Genomic DNA, 20,155 nt, shown 5'->3' on the forward strand with positions numbered 1-20,155 from the left:
TATTAATGTGATAATTATAGATAGGGAAATAGTGGAAACAGTGTCAGACTTTATTTTTTTGGGCTCCAAAATCACTGCAGATGGTGACTGCAGCCATGAAATTAAAAGACGCTTACTCCTTGGAAGGAAGGTTATGACCAACCTAGATAGCATATTGAAAAGCAGAGACATTACTTTGCCAACAAAGGTCCGTCTAGTCAAGGCTATGGTTTTTCCTGTGGTCACATATGGATGTGAGAGCTGGACTGTGAAGAAAGCTGAGTGCTGAAGAATTGATACTTTTGCACTGTGGTGTTGGAGAAGACTCTTGAGAGTCCCTTGGACTGCAAGGAGATCCAACCAGTCCATTCTAAAGGAGATCAGTCCTGGGTGTTCTTTGGAAGGAATGATGCTAAAACTGAAACTCCAGTACTTTGGCCATCTCATGCGAAGAGTTGACTCATTGGAAAAGACTCTGATGCTGGGATGGATTGGGGGCAGGAGGAGAAGGGGACGACAAAGGATGAGATGTCTGGATGGCATCACTGACTCAATGGACGTGAGTTTGAGTGAACTCTGGGAGTTGGTGATGGACAGGGAGGCCTGGCGTGCTGTGATTCATGGGGTCACAAAGAGTTGGACACGACTGAGTGACTGAACTGAACTGAATGTGATAGTGGTTGATTAGATTACAATAGAGCTGTATTTGATGGATTTAGAAAGTTTTTCTGTTTGTACCCCAGGCTTTATTATTTGGTTTTCACATTAAAGGAAAATATTGTTCCCCTATAGATTCCCTGAAATAATCTATGTTATTGAAGTTGCTTTAATCCAAGCACATAACAGATCTGAAAAACAATGAAGTAAGAATTGGGGTTGAGATACTGCAAGAGAAATTCTTGATTGCATTTTTTTTCTCTTTTTAAACCTATTTGAGATAGAAACTATAAGAGCAGACTAAGACATTTCTTTCTGTAATGTAAAGTCTAAAGATAACCCACAGCCCTTTGATACAGACAGTGAGAGGTTAGTCATAAAGTATGTAATCAACACTTTGAAGTAGTGAATTCCCACTGAGATTCTTGAGAAGGTTAAGTGGCTCATAGTGAATCATCCAGCAGATGCACATACTCCTGTCTGATCTGTCTTGAAGCTGCAGGTAACTGGCCCCTAAGGTCCACAGGTGGCTTGCAAGCTTGCAATACCCTGGCAAGTCCACAGAACCCTGGAGTGTCCATGGAAATGGGAAAAACTGGCATAAACTGCCACGTTGGGTGATGGCCTCAGTTCACTGGCATTTCATGTGTGAATGAGTTAGGCGGTGGCTCCGGGAGAGGTTGTAGATTTTTCCAACTTATATGCCCATGGAGTCTCTGGAAGCAAGAAGTTGCTAGAAGTCTTGTGTAGCTTTTGTCCAGAACTCAGTCTCATTTTTGGTTTCTGGTGCTGGTGTTAATTCCCCTACAGGACCCTGTCTCGTCTCTTCCCTCCACTGCCCGACTCACCTAGTTGGCCCTACCTCACTCCACTTCTCACAGACTGAACAGTTTCTGCTGAGAAACCAGCATTCCTCACCACCAAAACAAGCCAAATCAAGTCTGTCTCCATTGAGGGACCACTTAGTAAACCATCTTTTTAAAAAAATTATTGTCTATTTAACATTACTTAGGTTTAAAACATTTTCTTAGGGTCAACAGTTGTCCTCTTTTTGTTGCTAAGATTCATTGATGAAAACCTCCACTAAGGGATGAAATATGTCATAGTAATAACCCTGAAGGAGATTATGAGCTGTTTATCTCTAAGTCCTCATTAGATGATCAAATCTGTAGTGGCTTCAATTCTCTGGTTCTGTATTTTTTGTGTGTGCATGCTCAGTTGCTCAGTTATGTCTGACTCTTTGCAACCCAATGGACTGCAGTCCACCAGGCTCCTCTGTCCATGAAATTTTCAGATAAGAATATTGAAGTGGGTTGCCAATATTTTGTGTAGCCCTTCACTAACTCCTGGATGCCAAGTACTTCATTACTTCTTTAAACATTGTACCTGAAAGGAAACACTGCCTTTAATTGGTGCCTTTGCATTCCAGACAAGGCTGGGTTCGGAAATAACTTCACCACGGTGGACAACAAATCCACAGCCCAAAATGTGGAAGGCATCGTCGTCAGCGCGATGTTTAAATCCCTCATCACACGCTGCGCTTCAACTACTCATGAATTGCACAGCCCTGAGAATCTGGTGAGAAGCTCACCTTTTCCTCCCACAGGAGTTCTCAGTTTTATGCCATGACCTTGAGAAAGAGAAGTTGAAATCTAAAACTGTAAAGTTAAAATGTCTATGTATTTTCCCAGTGTCACCAGCAACTCACGGTAGAAACCCAGCAATACCTTTCTCCCCCCTGTCACCTGTCATCGTACCTGCAGATAGGCTTATCTCTTCCATCTCAGAGGTTCTGTGGTAGTTGGTGAAATAGTTGCCAGGTATTCTGAGCCCTTCAGAAAGAAGGTGCTAGAGCCCAGCATGCTGGCTTGTGAAATAAACAAGAGTGTTATACCAAGCTTTTGTTTGAAACCGCATTTACTTTAATAACTAATTCAAATATGCTGCTGATCAGGTTTTGTCTTATCAAACACCAATCTTTTAGCTACTGTTCACAAAAGACTGTGTTAATTAAACCACCAAGGCCACAAGTAGAGAGCACCAGGTTTTAAAAGATTAGTGTTTATTGCTGCCAAGAAGATTGTGGTTTGGGATAGTAAAATAAAGATGAAGACTGACACATCTGACATGACTAAATGAATTCAGGTCTCTCAGAGGAGTAAAGAAGCATTTCTGTATCTTACTAATCTGTTAGCTATAATGACTTCTATGCAGAAATCAGCCCATTGACACATATGGACACTATCTGCTAATCTACTTAAAACAGAAATAGTTTTAAGTTCTTCTAAATCACTGAAACTATGTAGTCACTTGAGATAAACAAAACAAAACCCTGAATGAAAAGGAGTTTGATTTTACTGATTGTCAAGCCTCCCAACAAGGTTCTTGGAGCTTGAGAATAACTTGCATACCATCCATGTGTTCAATTTGGTCATGGCAAGAAGTAATTTGACAAGTTGATTATAGCATATATGAACTCTTATAAGTCTTACCCTACATGTGCATGTATAGAAGAAATACTACATTTCTTAATTGTATTTAAATCAATTTAAATTTGGCTTTGAACCTCCATTCCACCGGAATAGCTGGAAGTTGAACCTCACTCACTCTTGGGTCTCCCAGCTTCAGAGAGTAGGGCAAATATTCTGAAGTCTTAGGTAGGACCCAGGGCTTGTGGTGAGGCTCCATGGGTGTCAAGCATCAGTTATATCTGTTTGTTCGCATGGTGCTCTCTGCTGCTTAAGGATGGGCACTCTGGTGAATTTGGAACCCTTGTTTTTTGGAGTCTTGCCTTCCATGGAGGAGCTACCACATTGCAGAGTGAGAGCATAAGGCCTTCTTCTCACAGGACCAAAAGGACGCTTTATGTTTTCCTCAGTGGCCCTTCCTTCTGCTTTTCTAAAGATCATGGGCATAACTGTCCCAGTGGTCTTAGATTTTGAAATCCAAAGCTCTAAGGTGTTGTTTAGGCTTCTATGTTCTTTGTCATGAACCTTTCCTAAGACACAGAATATACTAACTACCTTCTTAGAGAAGACAGATGGGGAAATGCTGAATGCGAAGCTTAATATATTAAAAAAAAAGAAAAAAGTCCTGCATTAAATATTGAATCACTAATACATTGGTTTTAATAGCCTTGTGTCTTTGTAAGTCTATAGTCAAGTTCATGCTCAAATGAGCTACAACATACATATTATTTGCTAAGTCTATGTAGAAAAATGTATCATCCTTGAATGTTAGGCTCTATTAGAATTGTCTAGAAGGTTTAGCATAATTTATCACAGTGATGCCAAAAATTTGGAGAAGTTGAACAGCGACTGAAATCTCTAGTCTAGACAAAATTCTGATTCCCTTATTTTTGCAGGCATCTCTTCAGAAGTCCCAAGAGACATAATTAAAAATTTGGAGGTTCAGTTGTTATAAAAGTATAAACTGATGTCTTTCTAATGTCACAGCCAACTTTCTAAATATGTAGCATGGTGACTATCCTTTTTGATACTAAGAATGACAGGCAAGGTTTTTAGTAATGTTACCATGGGAACAATGGAGGGGCAGGATACCATTAGTTGCACTATAGTAATCTCTCTTCCTTTTATGATCCCAAGGCTCATCTAAGTCCAAGGAATTACCTTCTACCCCTCTTCCTATGAATATTCTTCAAAGACACAACTATCTTTCTTTCCCCACACTTTCCTCCTGGCCTCCAAATAGGGGCTGTATTGTGACATCCGTCAGCTGGTCCAGTTTATCAAGGAGGCCCATGGGAATGTCTTCAGGAGAGTGGCCCTCAGCGCTTTGCTTGACAGTGCTGAGAAGTTGGCACCAGGGAAAAAGGTGGAGGAAAATGAACCGGAATCTAAGCCTGGAAGAGGAAAAAGGTTGGAAGCTTGAGCTCTCTGAATGTGAGGGTTTGCCCAGTCTGTAGAATATAATGTCCTGTTGTCTTGTCCATGATGTGAAATTGCAGGGCAGGGATGAAGGACTGTCCTGTATGAGTGATACCACTGGCAGGGCCCAGGTGCAGCCTAGAAAACGGAAGAGTTTCCTATTAAACAAATGCTGCCTCTGTATGAATCAGAGCTTAGTTGATCCCAAACTTTCATACACTTGAACCTTACTTCATAGCTTTTACTTATATAGTAAAATGTTATCTATGTTTTAGTCCCTTCAATAGGTATCATTTATATTTTTTGTCCAGAAAGAAAAAGCAATTGCTGATACCATATCATTCTGTTCAGTAAGTAATATTTTTAACATGGTGAAAGATAAACAACTGAGACATGTCCAATTATGTTTTCTTCTAGTAAACATGAATTTAAGGGCTTTGCAGGTAGCTCAGTGGTAAAGATTCTGTCTGCCAATGCAGGAGACATGGGCTCACTTCTGGGTCAGGAAGATCCCCTGGAGAAGGAAATGGCAACCAATTCCAGTATTCTTGCCTAGGAAATTCCATGGACAGAGGAGCCTGGCAGGCTATAGTCCATGGGGTCACAAAGAGTTGGACATGACTTAGTGTCTAAACAACAATAAGAAGCATGAATTTATTGTATGCCTGTTCTGTAAGAAATGTCACTTATGAAGATTAAAAGAAATGCCTCAATTTAACATCCTGCCTGCAGTTACTGCCTCTGTGTGCAATGATGGTATTATAGTCTTCTCAGGCAATAATGCAGCTAGGTAGTAAGTTAAATGGTAGGACATAAATTCCATAGCACATAGACTCATGATGGTATAGGGGGTGTGCAGTCCATTTAGGTTGTCTGTAACAGTGTTTTGCTTTATGAAGTCTATGAATTACTGAGAAGTGGTGTCCTGCTCTGCTGTGGTGGAATGCACCATTTGCACAGGTCAGAGGCGGGAAGCGTGGTGGATAAAGGCCCGGTGACCGCCGCACCTGAGGAATGTCGCAGCTTTATGTCCGGTCGCCCCTCACAGACTCCAGAGCAGTAAGTAGAATTAGCTTTGTCTCCAATGCAATGGGCTGAGCACTTCCCCCTAGAAGAAATTCTATTTCCCAAGCTGCTATTTACTTTTCCTATCTGCTGAACCTCTCCTTGCTTCTGCCCTTTACTTTTCATTCCCATGTGGCTTATCTCTACAGGCTCAAATCGCAAGTAATCAACTTCATGCTTCCAGGAAGCCTCCCTCACTGCCTTTCCTATTTCCCGCCCCTACCCCACTCTGTCTTCCATGCACAATCTTGCAGGTAAATCTTGAAAAGTAGCATGGATAGCAGGTACGAGGGTGATGTCATCCACTTTCTTGCTTAAAATATCTCTTATAAATCACTTACAACTGTCAATAATTGAAGCTTTATCCAGAAATATATAAGATAATCTTCTCTCATGTCCAGCTTTACCTGAAACAGACTCATCCGTTTCATCTTGGTTCTCTCCAGAGATCCAGTCCACTGCCTCTGATATCAATTTATTTCCACTTTTGATAATGGCAATATCAAAAGCATCATGAAAATAGTGCCCCCAGAAAATGTTAGGATTATTGTAGAAACTAAATACAGTCTAGTTCTATGCAAGACTCATTTGTATTCATTCTTCTTTTGAGACCTATTTACTTGTAAGTGATGTTGATCAATACTTAAAATATGATCCTTTTAGTATGCCATTCTATCTCCCATAACCATTATTTAGTACAAAATGATTATTCTTCCAGAAATTCTGTAGGGTATTCTAGGTTTTATGGTATCCTCTCTGTACGGTCAAGGAAGTCATGTCATCACATAGGACCCTGGCAACCCACAACAAGCACGCAAAACCTTTAAGGAACAAAAGGCCTGCACAGTTCTTATAGCCCTTCAAAATTTTAGAAACTGCCCCTAAAATGAGTGGGTAAAAGTAGTTCAATTGCTCAGTCGTGTCCAACTCTCTGCAACCCCATGGACTGCAGCATGCCAGGCTTCCCTGTCCATCACCAATTCCCGGAGCTTGTTCACTCTTGTCCATCGAGTCAGTGATGCAAGTAAGGAGAAGGTAAATCAACTCCATGGGTCCAGCGACCATGTGAGTTTTTACTTAACTACTACAGCCCCAGTGCCTCAATGGGCCTTGCTGGGTCCATAGTAGGCTCTCAATATATATCAAGAATGAATGTATGACAGTCAATGAAAGGATGGACTTATTGAATTACCATTAAGCCTTTGTCTTCTTTAATTTCTATTCTCAAAATTGAAGTTTAGTTTTTCCTTTAAAGAAGTTTTTAAGGACATAGTAAAAACCCAAACATAAGTTCTAAGAGGAAAAAAAAATGTGAAAGGCAAAGATTTGTCTGTAGCTGAATAACCAACCACAAGACTAGTTAAAAGTCCTTATATGCAGAATCTATCCAAAAAAAAATGAGAGAGGACTTTTTTCCCCCAAAATAACACTAACAACTATTGAGTTAATCTGAACAATAAGAATGATTTAATAAGTTAACTAGATTTAAAACATAAAACTATCTACCTTGATAGGTGATCTAGTTTCCTCAATTGCAGATACTCTTTCTGTAGTTTTATAAATACCACCTGATTTCTTAGCATTTAGCACATGTCTATTCTCTCCCTTGAGGAAAGATACATGTTTTAATATGCCTCTACATAGCAATTTGCACTTGGAGGGATGTCGTAGAATGTCAAGTATGGGAATTTCCCCTGATCCAAGTGGGCCCAGGAGATGAGCTGCCACATGTCCTCTGTTTAGCACTGAAGAAAGGTAGGTGGGTAATCTTGGCTCCTACTCTGTCTTCTCTCTCTCTGTTCCCATTCCCTCCCCTTCATACCCTTTGCTTCTCCATTTTCCCTCTTAAAAATCACATTAACTGAGTGATATTAAAAGCAGTTGTATGTGCCCGTTTCTCTGAAACTCATGATTGATACATACCCTTTGGACAAAGCTGATATGGCACTTTATTGTAAAGCTGATCAATTATAGCTTCCCTGGATATTTCCCCACTCAGGCCACATAGTCAATACTCTCATGTTACACATTCTCTCAATGTTACACAATGTTACACAATACTCTCAATGTTACACATTCCCCAAAGATAAAAAATGCTTCATACACTGTAAGCATTTGATAAAATAACAGGGAAGTCAAATTTGGAAACACTGATTTAAATTCACACTGTAGGGCTTCCCTGGTGGCTCAGGCAGTAAAGAGTCCACCTGTAATGTGGGAGACCTGGGTTCGATCCCTGGTTTGGGAGTATCCCCTGGAGGAGGGCATGGCAACCCACTCCAGTGTTCTTGCCTGGAGAATCCCCATGGACAAAGAAGTCTGGTGGGCTATAGGCCATGAGGTCGCAAAGAGTTAGACATGACTGAGCGACTAAGCACCACAATATTTGAGAAGCAGAATGTCCTGAATGAAAATAATAATTAAAAATTTTGGGCTTCCCTGGTGGCTCAGTGTTGAAGAATCTGCCTGGCAATACAGGAGACAAGGGTTCAATCTCTTATCTGAGAAGATCCCACATGCCACAGGGCGACTAAGCCCGCATATCACAACTACTGAGCCTCGTGCTCTGGAACCCAGAAGCTACAACTGCTGAGCCCATGCACCGCAACTACTGAAGCCTGTGTGCCGAGAGCCTGTGCTCCACAACGAGGGTAGACCCCACGACGAGAAACCCTCCCACTGCAGCCAGAGAGTAGCCCTGACAGCAACAGAGACCGAGCACAGCCAGAAATGAATACATACAATTATTTTTAAAATGATAGCTAAAGGTTTTTATTACTCTCATGACATTTTGAGAGAGAAAATCTACATCCCTCTATAAATATCCCCAGAAAATGATTGCTTTTATACAGTACTATCAAATTTTAGGTAGATCCCAGGTATAACCCCAATGCTTATAAATAAATCATTACCTAAAACCCCCAAAACAAATTTCATCATATGTTACTCTTTTCTCTAACCTTTTCTTTCCAAATGACTAAAGTAATATATGTTGATCAAGTTGCCAAATGTGGAAAACACACACACAAAAACATAGAGAAAAATAATTTTAAAATCAAAATACCTTCAACCACTGTCAACATTTGGTATATTATGTTGGATACACATTTGAGCATGTGTACACACAAGTTTACACACACACACATAATCACATATGTGCTTCTTTAAAAAAATTAACCTGATGATAACCTGCTTAATCCATTTATTTGACCACTGCCTTTTAACTTTACAGTATATCATGAATGTACCCCTTTTCATTAGTCTTATGAAAATAGCATTTTAATGACTATGGAGGGTGCCATCTTACAGAAGTCCCAGAATTTCTTCGACTCTTTGCCTAGAATTGAATATTGAAATTGTTTCCAGTGTTTTAACATTGGCCCAAAATCTCAGTGAGCATCTAGCATCTTAGTATGTTGTTCCATCATTTCCTGGGAATAACTTCCTGGAAGTTGAATTTCTGTGTCCTTGTTGTAGACATAGGCTTTACATCACGTATTACCAAATTACCTTCCAGAAAGGTAAAATCATTCTACCTCACCATGACTGTATCATAGTACCCTTGCTTTCTCTCCGTCTCCCTACCCCTTCTTAATCTTTGTCTTTTTAATGAGTGAAAATAGGGATCTGATTTCAACTGGCCCTTTTTTTGTTAATACCTAATGAAATTAAACTCTGTATTACCATTGGCCACTTGTCTTTCTCCTCTTGTGAAATGCCCTAGTCAAAAATCCCTTTGACAGTGTTCCCATTTGTCTTATTAAGTCAGACTAAACTTTTTTTTTTTACTTTTAAGCCTTAAGATTCTTTGACATAAGAACGGTAAATAATCAGGCATCATAAAAATAACAGTGAAAAATTATGGTATGATGCATTCCCTGGGTGTGGTGATTATATTTTATTTATTCATGCATTCAAATATTTGTACAGTTCTGAGGTGGAGATGAGGGTGGAATATGGTACGACACACTGCTCAGGGAACTTCAAAGAAAAAGTTAAATATTTACTGACACTGTAAGCGTTTTTTTATGACCCACACTCACAGACGATTACCTGCAATAATATTTAGTCTTACATTATGGTTGAAACAAAATGATGACCTCAACTTGACAGCTGAGCTGTAACTATTCTCAGGAAGAGCTCAGGGAGTCAAGCTGGGTCTTCTGCCTTCCATTCCCACTCTGCCCCTTGCTAATCCCAGCCCATCATAGGTCATCCTGCATGATTTGCCTCCATGTCACTGACAGGAGGTTGAAAGAGAGTTAAAAGACTTTCACATGTGTTGTCAGACATTTAATCATCCCCTTGCCTGCTTTCAGCGATGAACAAATGCAAGGGGGAAACCTGGGGCGAAAAGATTTCTGGCGCAAGATGTTCAAATCCCAGAGTGCGGCGAGCGACACCAGCAGCCAGTCTGAGCAAGACACTTCAGAATGTACCACCGCCCATTCAGGGACCACCTCTGACAGGCGCGCCCGCTCCCGGTCCCGCAGGATTTCACTCCGGAAGAAGCTTAAACTTCCCATAGGTAAAAGTATGTCTTTTTTATTTTATGGATTCTCTTATTCCCTGCCATGTCCTCAGATCAGCTCATAATCAGAACAGAGCAATTCATGGGAAAGTAGAGAAAGGGAAAGCTTTCAAGTCACAAACCCTAGGGTGATTCATTCATTCATTCATTTCTTTCAGCAGGTATTTCTCAAACCTTTTACTGTGAGCTTCTAGGGTGTGCAAACACTGTGCTAAACTTCAGTGATTAAATGATGAGCAGCATTTCACAGTGTCTGACTCTGCTGAACTTAGAATCTATGAGGGGTGGCAACCACTAAAGCAGATCATTATACAACAAAGTATAGTTGCAAGCTATGAATTTTATGAAGGAAATCTACATGGTGCTGTGAAAGCATGCAATAGCAAGACCCAATCTAAATAGGAAGAGGAGACAGAAATCAGGGAAGGCATCCTGAAGCAAGTGACATTAATATCTGCAGAGTACTTGGGAGAAGGAGGAAGGAGAGCACTCCAAGTGGTAGCAATGCAATATGCAAAGGTATTAGGAGGGAGGGACATGGAAGAACTGAGACAAGAGCATCTCTATGACAATGGTGGAGCCATAGAGACCAGAGTATTGTGGGCCTTGCAGGTCACCTGGCTCTTCATCTTTTAGCCCTACAGAGGCCAGATGGGATGTTGAACAGGGGGGTAACATAAGCCATAAGCAAGTAGATTTTTTTTCTAGAAGATCACTGCATGGAAAACATACTGGAGGCAGCATGAGTGGATAAGGGAGATCAGATAGAAAGCTGCATTATGGTCCAGGTATAAGTAACAGTAGCTTAGACTGGGTGGTGACCATGTAGACGGAAAGAAATGGACATATTTGAAAGATACTTAGGAGGTAAAATCGACAGGACTTAATGGAAGATGTGAAATTTGACAAGGACTACATGGATTACACTTTTAATCACCCAAGAGGCCCAGGTTCTTTTTGTCCTGATCTTAGTCATGTGATCTTATAGTCCAACAGTGAATGTTTTGGTTCAAAGCATGTACATTTTGAAAACAATTTTTGTTCACTTTTGTTTACATTGGGTCCTGTAATTTTCATTGCTTTTTGGGCCCATGCCAACATTTTTGTCTAATCCATTTGGGAGAAAATGCTATAATGGTCTAATTTTTTTAAAAATTATTAACTAGGAAACTGGCTGAAACGTTCGTCTCTCTCGGGCCTGGCAGACGGCGTGGAAGACCTCCTGGACATCAGTTCTGTGGACCGCCTGTCTTTCATCAGGCAAAGCTCCAAGGTAAACAGGACGTTACTTACGTAAGGGAATGTTGTAGTCACTAATAGAAAAATGTCAGGGCTGAGAAGTGCAAAACACCTGGAGGGGCTGAAGAAATTCTCTTCACGTTTAGTAAGTTTGGGGAACTTAAATGAACTATGGAAACAAAGATGCCTTAGTATTCAGATCAGATCAGTCGCTCAGTTGTGTCCAACTCTTTGCTACCCCATGAATCGCAGCATGCCAGGCCTCCCTGTCCATCAACTCCCGGAGTTCACTCAGACTCACGTCCATCGAGACAGTTATGCCATCCAGCCATCTCATCCTCTGTCGTCCCCTTCTCCTTCTGCCCCCAATCCCTCCCAGCATAAGAGTCTTTTCCAATAAGTCAACTCTTTGCATGAGATGGCCAAAGTACTGGAGTTTCAGCTTTAGCATCATTCCTTCCAAAGAAATCCCAGGGCCGATCTCCTTCAGAATGGACTGGTTGGATCTCCTTGCAGTCCAAGGGACTCTCAAGAGCTTCTCCAACACCACAGTTCAAAAGCATCAATTCTTTGGCGCTCAGCCTTCTTCACAGTCCAACTCTCACATCCACACATGACCACAGGAAAAACCATAGCCTTGACTAGACGAACCTTTGTTGGCAAAGTAATATCTCTGCTTTTCAATATGCTATCTAGGTTGGTCATAACCTTCCTTCCAAGGAGTAAGCGTCTTTTAATTTCATGGCTGCAGTCACCATCTGCAGTGATTTTGGAGCCCAGAAAAATAAAGTCTGACACTGTTTCCACTGTTGCCCCATCTATTTCCCATGAAGTGATGGGACCGGATGCCATGATTTTCGTTTTCTGAATGTTGAGCTTTAAGCCAACTTTTTCACTCTCCACTTTCACTTTCATCAGGAGGCTTTTTAGTTCCTCTTCACTTTCTGCCATAAGGGTGGTGTCATCTGCATATCTGAGGTTATTGATATTTCTCCCGGCAATCTTGATTGCAGCTTGTGTTTCTTCCAGTCCAGCGTTTCTCATGATGTACTCTGCATATAAGTTAAATAAACAGGGTGACAATATACAGCCTTGACGTACTCCTTTTCCTATTTGGAACCAGTCTGTTGTTCCATGTCCAGTTCTAACTGTTGCTTCCTGACCTGCATACAAATTTCTCAAGAGGCAGATCAGGTGGTCTGGTATTCCCATCTCTTTCAGAATTTTCCACTGTTTATTGTGATCCACACAGTCAAAGGCTTTGGCATAGTCAGTAAAGCAGAAATAGATGTTTTTCTGGAACTCTCTTGCTTTTTCTATGATCCAGCAGATGTTGGCAATTTGATCTCTGGTTCCTCTGCCTTTTCTAAAACCAGCTTGAACATCAGGAAGTTCACGGTTCACATATTGTTGAAGCCTGGCTTGGAGAATTTTGAGCATTAGTTTACTAGAGTGTGAGATGAGTGCAATTGTGCGGTAGTTTGAGCATTCTTTGGCATTGTCTTTCTTTGGGATTGGAATGAAAACTGACCTTTTCCAGTCCTGTGGCCACTGCTGAGTTTTCCAAATGTGCTGGCATATTGAGTGCAGCACTTTTACAGCATCATCTTTCAGGATTTGAAATAGCTCAACTGGAATTCTATCACCTCACTAGCTTTGTTCGTAGTGATGCTTCCTAAGGCCCACTTGACTTCACATTCCAGGATGTCTGGCTTTAGGTCAGTGATCACACCATTGTGATTATCTGGGTCGTGAAGATCTTTTTTGTACAGTTCTTCTGTGTATTCTTGCCATCTCTTCTTAATATCTTCTGCTTCTGTTAGGTCCAATCACAGAAAGGAAAACAGTGACAAAAACTTTAAATAAAATTGTAACGCAGCTATAAAGAGGTATATAGCTATTTGTGCTCGTGCTCAGTTGTGTCTGACTCTTTGTGACCCGGTGGACTATAGTCCACCAAACTCTTCCCCCCATGAAATTTTCCAGGCAAGTATACTGGAGAGGGTCGCTGTTTCCTCTTCCAGGGGATTTCTGGGCCCAGGGTTCGAACTTGCGTCTCCTACATTGGCAGGCAGATTCTTTACCACTGAGTCACCTGGGAAGCCCATATAGATATTAATTCCCAGCTACTTTTAACACACTTGAAATCCTCACATTTTGAGATCCTGTTGAAGGACACATAACTGTACAATGTGCATAGATTTCTTTTATACACACACAGAGTTTATCTTTGTTCCCTCCTTTTCCTACCATCTGAACCATTCTCCCCATTGACAAGAACAAAGAAGCTCAGGGTGATTTTTCCCACTTATGGCCTTCATCTGTTAAGCATCTTAGTAGCCTGCAGTTTGGAAAAGGTCATAATTCTTACTGAAAGCATTTCTGATGAGAATCTTTCTTGTGACTGGTTTGTGGTCTGCTCACAGTAATTGTTGGTGTGTGATAGAAGTTACATTCCTTTATATACAATTTGCCTAAACTTTTTCTTCTTAGATCTCACTAAAACCAATTTTCTTCTGTTTCAAAAATAATGTTTTTAAATTATAAAAAGAATATAGCAATATTATGAGACATTTAGAAGATATATTTGTAATTCCTCCTTCATATTCTTTTTATTAAAATTTGGCCAAGTATTTGAGAGTCTGTGAAGTATATAGCTTCTTTGCTTTGCTGTAAACACATTTTAAGCATTAGGGGAGAAAGCATGTTATTGCACTTTAATTATAGGACACCTTGTGAATTCATTTTTACTGATTCTTGCATAGAGATTTGAAATCTTCTATTTGGCTGTCTTTTACTTTCATCTGATTCTCAGCTGTGGTGTTTTTTATAAAGGATGAATATGACTTGTTCATAAATTTGAGTTTGGACTTTAGCAGAATTAAACTCTAAGACTATCTCAATTATTTGCTAAACTATTTTCACAGTGCCCAATTATTTTACTTTCAATCTATGATCAAGACTCTCCTTCAAAGTATAGTTGTAAGTGATGTCTTTTTGGTACGTGGAAATAAACTCTACAAACTAGCTAACCAGATATGGAAATTGGAAAAAATGAAGTGACTTTTATATAATAAACAAATTATTTTTCAAGGTAAAGGTTAAGTTCAGTTCAGTCGCTCGTCGTGTTTGACTCTGTGACGTCATAAACCCCAGCACGCCAGGCCTCCCTGTCTATCACCAACTGCCGGAGTCTACCCAAAACCATATCCATTGGGTCGGTGATGCCATCCAACCATCTCATCCTCTGTCATCCCTTTCTCCTCCTGCCCTCAATCTTTCCCAGAATCAGGGTCTTTTCAAATGAGTCAGCTCTTCGCATCAGGTGGCCAAAGTATTGAAGTCTCAGCTTCAACATCTGTCCTTCTCATGAACACCCAGGACTGATCTCCTTAGGATGAACTGGTGGGATCTCCAAGGGACTCTCAAGAGTCTCCTCCAATACCACAGTTCAAAAGCATCAATTCTTCAGTGTCAGCTTCCTTTATAGTCCAACTCTCACATCCATACATGACCACTGGAAAAACCATAGCCTTGACTAGACGGAACTTTGTTGAAAAAGTAATGTCTCTGCTTTTTAATATGCTGTCTAGATTGGTCATAACTTTCCTCCCAAGGAGCAAGTGTCTTTTAATTTCATGGCTGCAATCACCATCTGCAGTGATTTTGGAGCCCAGAAAACTAAAGTCAGCCACTGTTTACACTGAATCCCCATCTATTTACCATGAAGTGATGGGACTGGATGACATAATCTTAGTTTTCTGAATGTTAAGCTTTAAGCCAACTTTTTCACTCTCCTCTTTCACCTTCATCAAGAGGCTCTTTAGTTTTTCTTCACTTTAAGCCATAGGGGTGGTGTCATCTGCATATCTGAGGTTATTGATATTTCTCCCAGCAATCTTGATTCCAGCTTGTGCTTCCTCCAGCCCAGCGTTTCTCACGATGTACTCTGCATATAAGTTAAATAAGCAGGGTGACAGTATACAGCCTTGACATACTCCTTTTCCTATTTGGAACCAGTCTGTTGTTCCATGTCCAGTTCTACCTGTTGCTTCCTGACCTGCATATAGGTTTCTCAAGAGGCAAGTCAGGTGGTCTGGTAGTCCCATCTCCTTCAGAATTTTCCACAGTTTATTGTGATCCACACAGTCAAAGGCTTTGGCATAGTCAATAAAGCAGAAATAGATGTTTTTCTGGAACTCTCTTGCCTTTTCCATGGTCCAGCAGATGTTGGCAATTTGATCTCTGGTTCCTCTGCCTTTTCTAAAACCAGCTTGAACATCTGTAAGTTCACAGTTTACATATTGTTGAAGCCTGGCTTGGAGAATTTTGAGCATTAGTTTACTAGAGTGTGAGATGAGTGCAATTGTGCGGTAGTTTGAGCATTCTTTGGCATTGCCTTTCTTTGGGATTGGAATGAAAACTGACCTTTTCCAGTCCTGTGACCACTGCTGAGTTTTCCAAATTTGCTGACAAATTGAGTGCAGCATTTTCACAGCATCATCTTTTAGGATTTGAAATAGCTCAACTGGAATTCTATCACCTCCACTAGCTTTGTTCAAAGTGATGCTTCCTAAGGCCCACTTGACTTCACATTCCAGGATGTCTGGCTTTAGGTGAGTGTGAGTGATCACATCATTGTGATTATCTGGGTCATGAAATTCTTTTTTGTACAGTTCTTCTGTGCATTGTTGCCACCTCTTCTTAAGATCTTCTGCTTCTGTTAGGTCCATACCATTTCTGTCCTTTATGGAGCCCATCTTTGCAGGAAATGTTCCCTTGGTATCTCTAATTTTCTTGAAGACATCTCTAGTTTTTCCCATTCTATTGTCTTCCTCTATTTCTTTGCATTGATCACTGAGGAAGGCTTTCTTATCTCTCCTTGCTATTCTTTGGAACTCTGCATTCAAATGGGTATAACTTTCCTTTTCTTCTTTGATTTTGGCTTCTCTTCTTTTCACAGCTGTTTATAAGTCCTCCTTAGACAGCCATTTTGCTTTTTTTGCATTTCTTTCTCTTGGGGATCGTCTTGATCCCTGTCTCCTGTACAATGTCATGAACCTCTGTCCATAGTTCATCAGGCACTCTGTCTATCAGATATAGTCCCTTAAATCTATTTCTCACTTCCACTGTAGAGTCATAAGGTGTTTGATTTAGGTCATACCTGAATGGTCTAGTGGTTTTCCTCATTTTCTTCAATTTAAGTCTGAATTTGGCAATAAGGAGTTCATGATCCGAGCCACAGTCAACTCCCTGTCTTCTTTTTGCTGACTGTATAGAGCTTCTCCATCTTTGGCTGCAAAGAATATAATCGGTCTGATTTCTGTGTTGACCATCGGGTGATGTCCATGTGTATAGTCTTCTCTTGTGTTATTGGAAGAGGGTGTTTGCTATGACCAGTGCATTCTCTTGGCAGAACTCTTTTAGCCTTTGCCCTGCTTCATTCTGTACTCCAAGGCAAATTTGCCTGTTATTCCAGGTGTTTCTTGACTTCCTACTTTTGCATTCCAGTCCCCTGTAATGAAAACATCTTTTGGGGGTGTTAGTTCTAGAAGGTCTTGTAGATCTTCATAGAACCATTCAACTTCAACTTCTTAAGCATTACTAGTTGGGGCATAGACTTGGATTACTGTGATATTGAATAGTTTTCCTTGGAAACGAACAGAGATCATTCTGTATTTTTTGAGATAGCATCCAAGTACTGCATTTAAGCTCTTTTGTTGACTATGATGACTACTTCATTTCTTCTAAGGTAAAGGTTAGTATAAACACAAAAAATTTCTTTTGAGTTAAGTTATCTGACTTCTTGTTTTTTTTTTTCTTAGGTCAAATTCACCAGTGCCGTGAAGCTTTCTGAAGGTGGGCCAGGGAGTGGAATAGAAAATGGAAGAGACGAAGAGGAAAATTTCTTCAAACGTCTTGGTAAATGTCACTTGGCCTAAGAATTGCATGCAACTTTCATTACATGAAACAAATATTTGATTAAATTAAATGATCTACTTTATATTTTCCTTGATTTCTTAATAATTTTTTCCTCATATATATGTTGCTTGCATTACTCTTCACTAAGTCATGCCTGACTCTTTGTGACCCCATGGATTGCAGCCTGCCAGGCTTCTCTGTCCATAGGATTTTCCAGGTAGAATACTAGAGTGGGTTGCCATGTCCTATTCCAGGGGAGCTTCCCAATCCAGGGATTGAAACTGCATCTCCTGGATCTCCTGCATTGACAGGAGGATTCTTTACCACTGTGCCACGTGGCAAGCCATACCCTTTAGAGGCTTGTATATACATCTCTGTTAACCATTTGGTTTAACACATATTAGTGGTGTTCTACTGTGTTCCTCATTCCCTAGTGGGCCCTGGATTTACAAAGAATAAGGCACAGGCTTTTCTTCTGCTGTTCTGTCCTTTATTAAAAATCCGAGAGCTTTAAAGAACCTTCAGATATCCTTTTATCCACCCACCTATCTACTTAGGAATTCTGCACAGTAAATCCCTGACAGGTGGCCAGCCACCCTCTGAGCACTTCCACCGAGGGGGAGCTTATGACTGTACAAAGCAATCTGTTCCAGAACTAGACAGTTTTCGTTGTTAGAAAGACTTTCCTTATATTCTGAAAATATACTTATCCATAAATTTGACTCACTGGTCTAGTTTTGGTATCTCTAGCTGCACTCCGCCCCCCCCCCACCCCTGCCCACACACACACACACACACTCATACACTCATTCATACACACATTGCTAGTTTCACCTATTATCTATTTCATGTTCTCTCTTTTGATCTCACTTCTGCTGGTTAAATATTGTTGATTCCTTTTGTTTTACTTACATAGAACTGTCTCTAGATCTATCACCATCCCGATTCTATTTTACTGTGAATCAGAATTAGATGATATGATTTCAAAATGGGGTGCTTCAGATGGAATGTAATACACTATATTTGACTTTAGTCACTGTAATAGATAGTGTAACTGTTAAGCACCAGGGGTATAACCAGTAGATGAATACAATTGAAGAGTGCATTGTCTGTTTTCACATCACAGAGTTGGTTTGTGTTGAATTTGGGATTAGCCTTTGCCAGTTGTCCTTTACATGAATAAATATCATGTATTATTTTGATGTAGCTATTATTAATTCTTCATCTCAGAATAAATAATATGTATTGTTTCATTAACATGAAGGGTAGTTAAGTCACTTACCCAGGAAGGAAATTAAGAGATAGGACCCAAAACAAGTTAAATTCTGAATCTTCCATACAATTGTGCTATAAAAATGCATCAGCAGGGACTTCCCTGGACAGCTCCTAGAAAACATATAGTTGACTTATTGATTGACAACTTGTGGTTACAGTTTTTGGCCAATGATACATTTAATATACTAATGATCAGCAAGAACTTTCCCACATTATTGCAAAAACATCACCAGACTTTACCAAAAAATTATCTCACTGATACCTTTATAACTCTGTCAAAAGGAGGAAAGTAATTTAGTTTAACATGATATTTTCTTCACGAAACCAAGTGGTTCCTTTTTTTTGTTTGTTTGTTTGGTTGTGTTTTGTCTTTTTAGTGATCCTCTCTATCTAATTCTCTGTTACAGAATTTGGCTAGGCATACATGCATCAAGGGGCTTCCCAGGTGGTGCTAGTGGTAAAGAACCTGCCTGCCAATGAAGGAGATGTAAGAGATGTGGGTTTAATCCCTGGGTTGGGAAGATTCCCTGGAGCAGGAAATGGCAACTCATTCCAGTATTCTTGCTTGGAAAATCCCATGGACAGAGGAGCTGGGCAGGCTACAGTCCATAGGGTCATGAAAGGTCAGGTCTGTGGTTTCAAGAATCTTCCTATTAATTGGGAACTTTGTCATTTTCAGTCCTCTTGCACTCTTTCCACTCATATTTCAGAGAAGATGCATCTAATGTTCAAAGTTGTTAGTATTATAAATAGATTTTTGTGGTGGTTGTTTGAGAAGGAAGTGTGGAACTAAAATACATTCTCTAAATGTGTGCTGTGTTAGCTGGATGTCATTTGACTAGTACTGTGATTGCATCTTCAGGTCCTTTCTGTGCACTGGAGTGTAATTTGATGGAACTGAGACATAACCTCAGAGAGTCGGGTCTCTCACATTGGTTGCCTTCTTAATGAAGCTTTTCTGTACTTTCCCATTTGTGAATTTTTCTCTTTAGTAGAAAAGAAGAAAGCATGATTGAGTTGTTTATCTCCCTTTCCTTCTTCAAGTAATAGGTCAATATTTTTATTCTTACTCTTATTCCAAACATGTTATCATTAGTCTTGCTCATGCACCTTAGTTTCTTCTGGATTTTGTGTTTTTCTCACCACTGTTCTTACAGACTTCCGCCATTGTTTCATGTACTCTTTATATTTCATTCACAAATAGAAAAGACCTGATACAAAATAGTCACACATCCTGAGTCTAGGGTGAGTTTGCGTCAACAGTACCCACAATACAGTCTCTACCTGTGTGTCTAGAAGACAAAATGATAAAAATCTGGAACTGATTCTGGGATATTTAATGTGTTTTTGACTGAGAAAAGAATGTGGTTTGTACATCATCATTCTTTGTCCATAATCTCTGGCTTGTTAAAAATTTTTAAAGTATTCTATGAGATAATTCTTTTGGAATGTTTTGCAAGAGACAGATATCCCCAGCTATTCTAAAAAATCAAAACAACATTATCTGCTCATCTGAGTACATTGTATTTTGCAACAACTGCCATCCTTGACCTTGTAAACATCTTAACTTTGAACCTGTTTTTGCTTTTTATTTCTTTCT

The 20,155-nt window shown here is 40.1% G+C and overlaps 1 protein-coding gene across 14 annotated transcripts in view; it reads left to right on the forward strand.

The window, feature by feature from the left end:
- The window catches only part of UNC80 (unc-80 homolog, NALCN channel complex subunit), a 230,194-nt gene that overhangs the window by 61,324 nt on the left and 148,715 nt on the right, over positions 1 to 20,155 (forward strand). For 12 of the 14 annotated variants that reach the window (XM_027566280.1, XM_027566179.1, XM_027566218.1 and 9 more), the window contains exons 16-21: positions 2,066 to 2,214; positions 4,348 to 4,514; positions 5,484 to 5,582; positions 9,908 to 10,122; positions 11,286 to 11,392; positions 17,184 to 17,280. In XM_027566280.1, coding sequence (XP_027422081.1) covers positions 2,066 to 2,214; positions 4,348 to 4,514; positions 5,484 to 5,582; positions 9,908 to 10,122; positions 11,286 to 11,392; positions 17,184 to 17,280 — 834 coding nt within the window. The remainder of the gene's footprint in view (positions 1 to 2,065; positions 2,215 to 4,347; positions 4,515 to 5,483; positions 5,583 to 9,907; positions 10,123 to 11,285; positions 11,393 to 17,183; positions 17,281 to 20,155) is intronic. The other 2 variants (XM_027566197.1, XM_027566236.1) reach the window with 1 other exon arrangement.

The sequence above is a fragment of the Bos indicus x Bos taurus genome, chromosome 2 (assembly GCF_003369695.1).
Source record: "Bos indicus x Bos taurus breed Angus x Brahman F1 hybrid chromosome 2, Bos_hybrid_MaternalHap_v2.0, whole genome shotgun sequence".
NCBI lineage: Eukaryota > Metazoa > Chordata > Mammalia > Artiodactyla > Bovidae > Bos > Bos indicus x Bos taurus.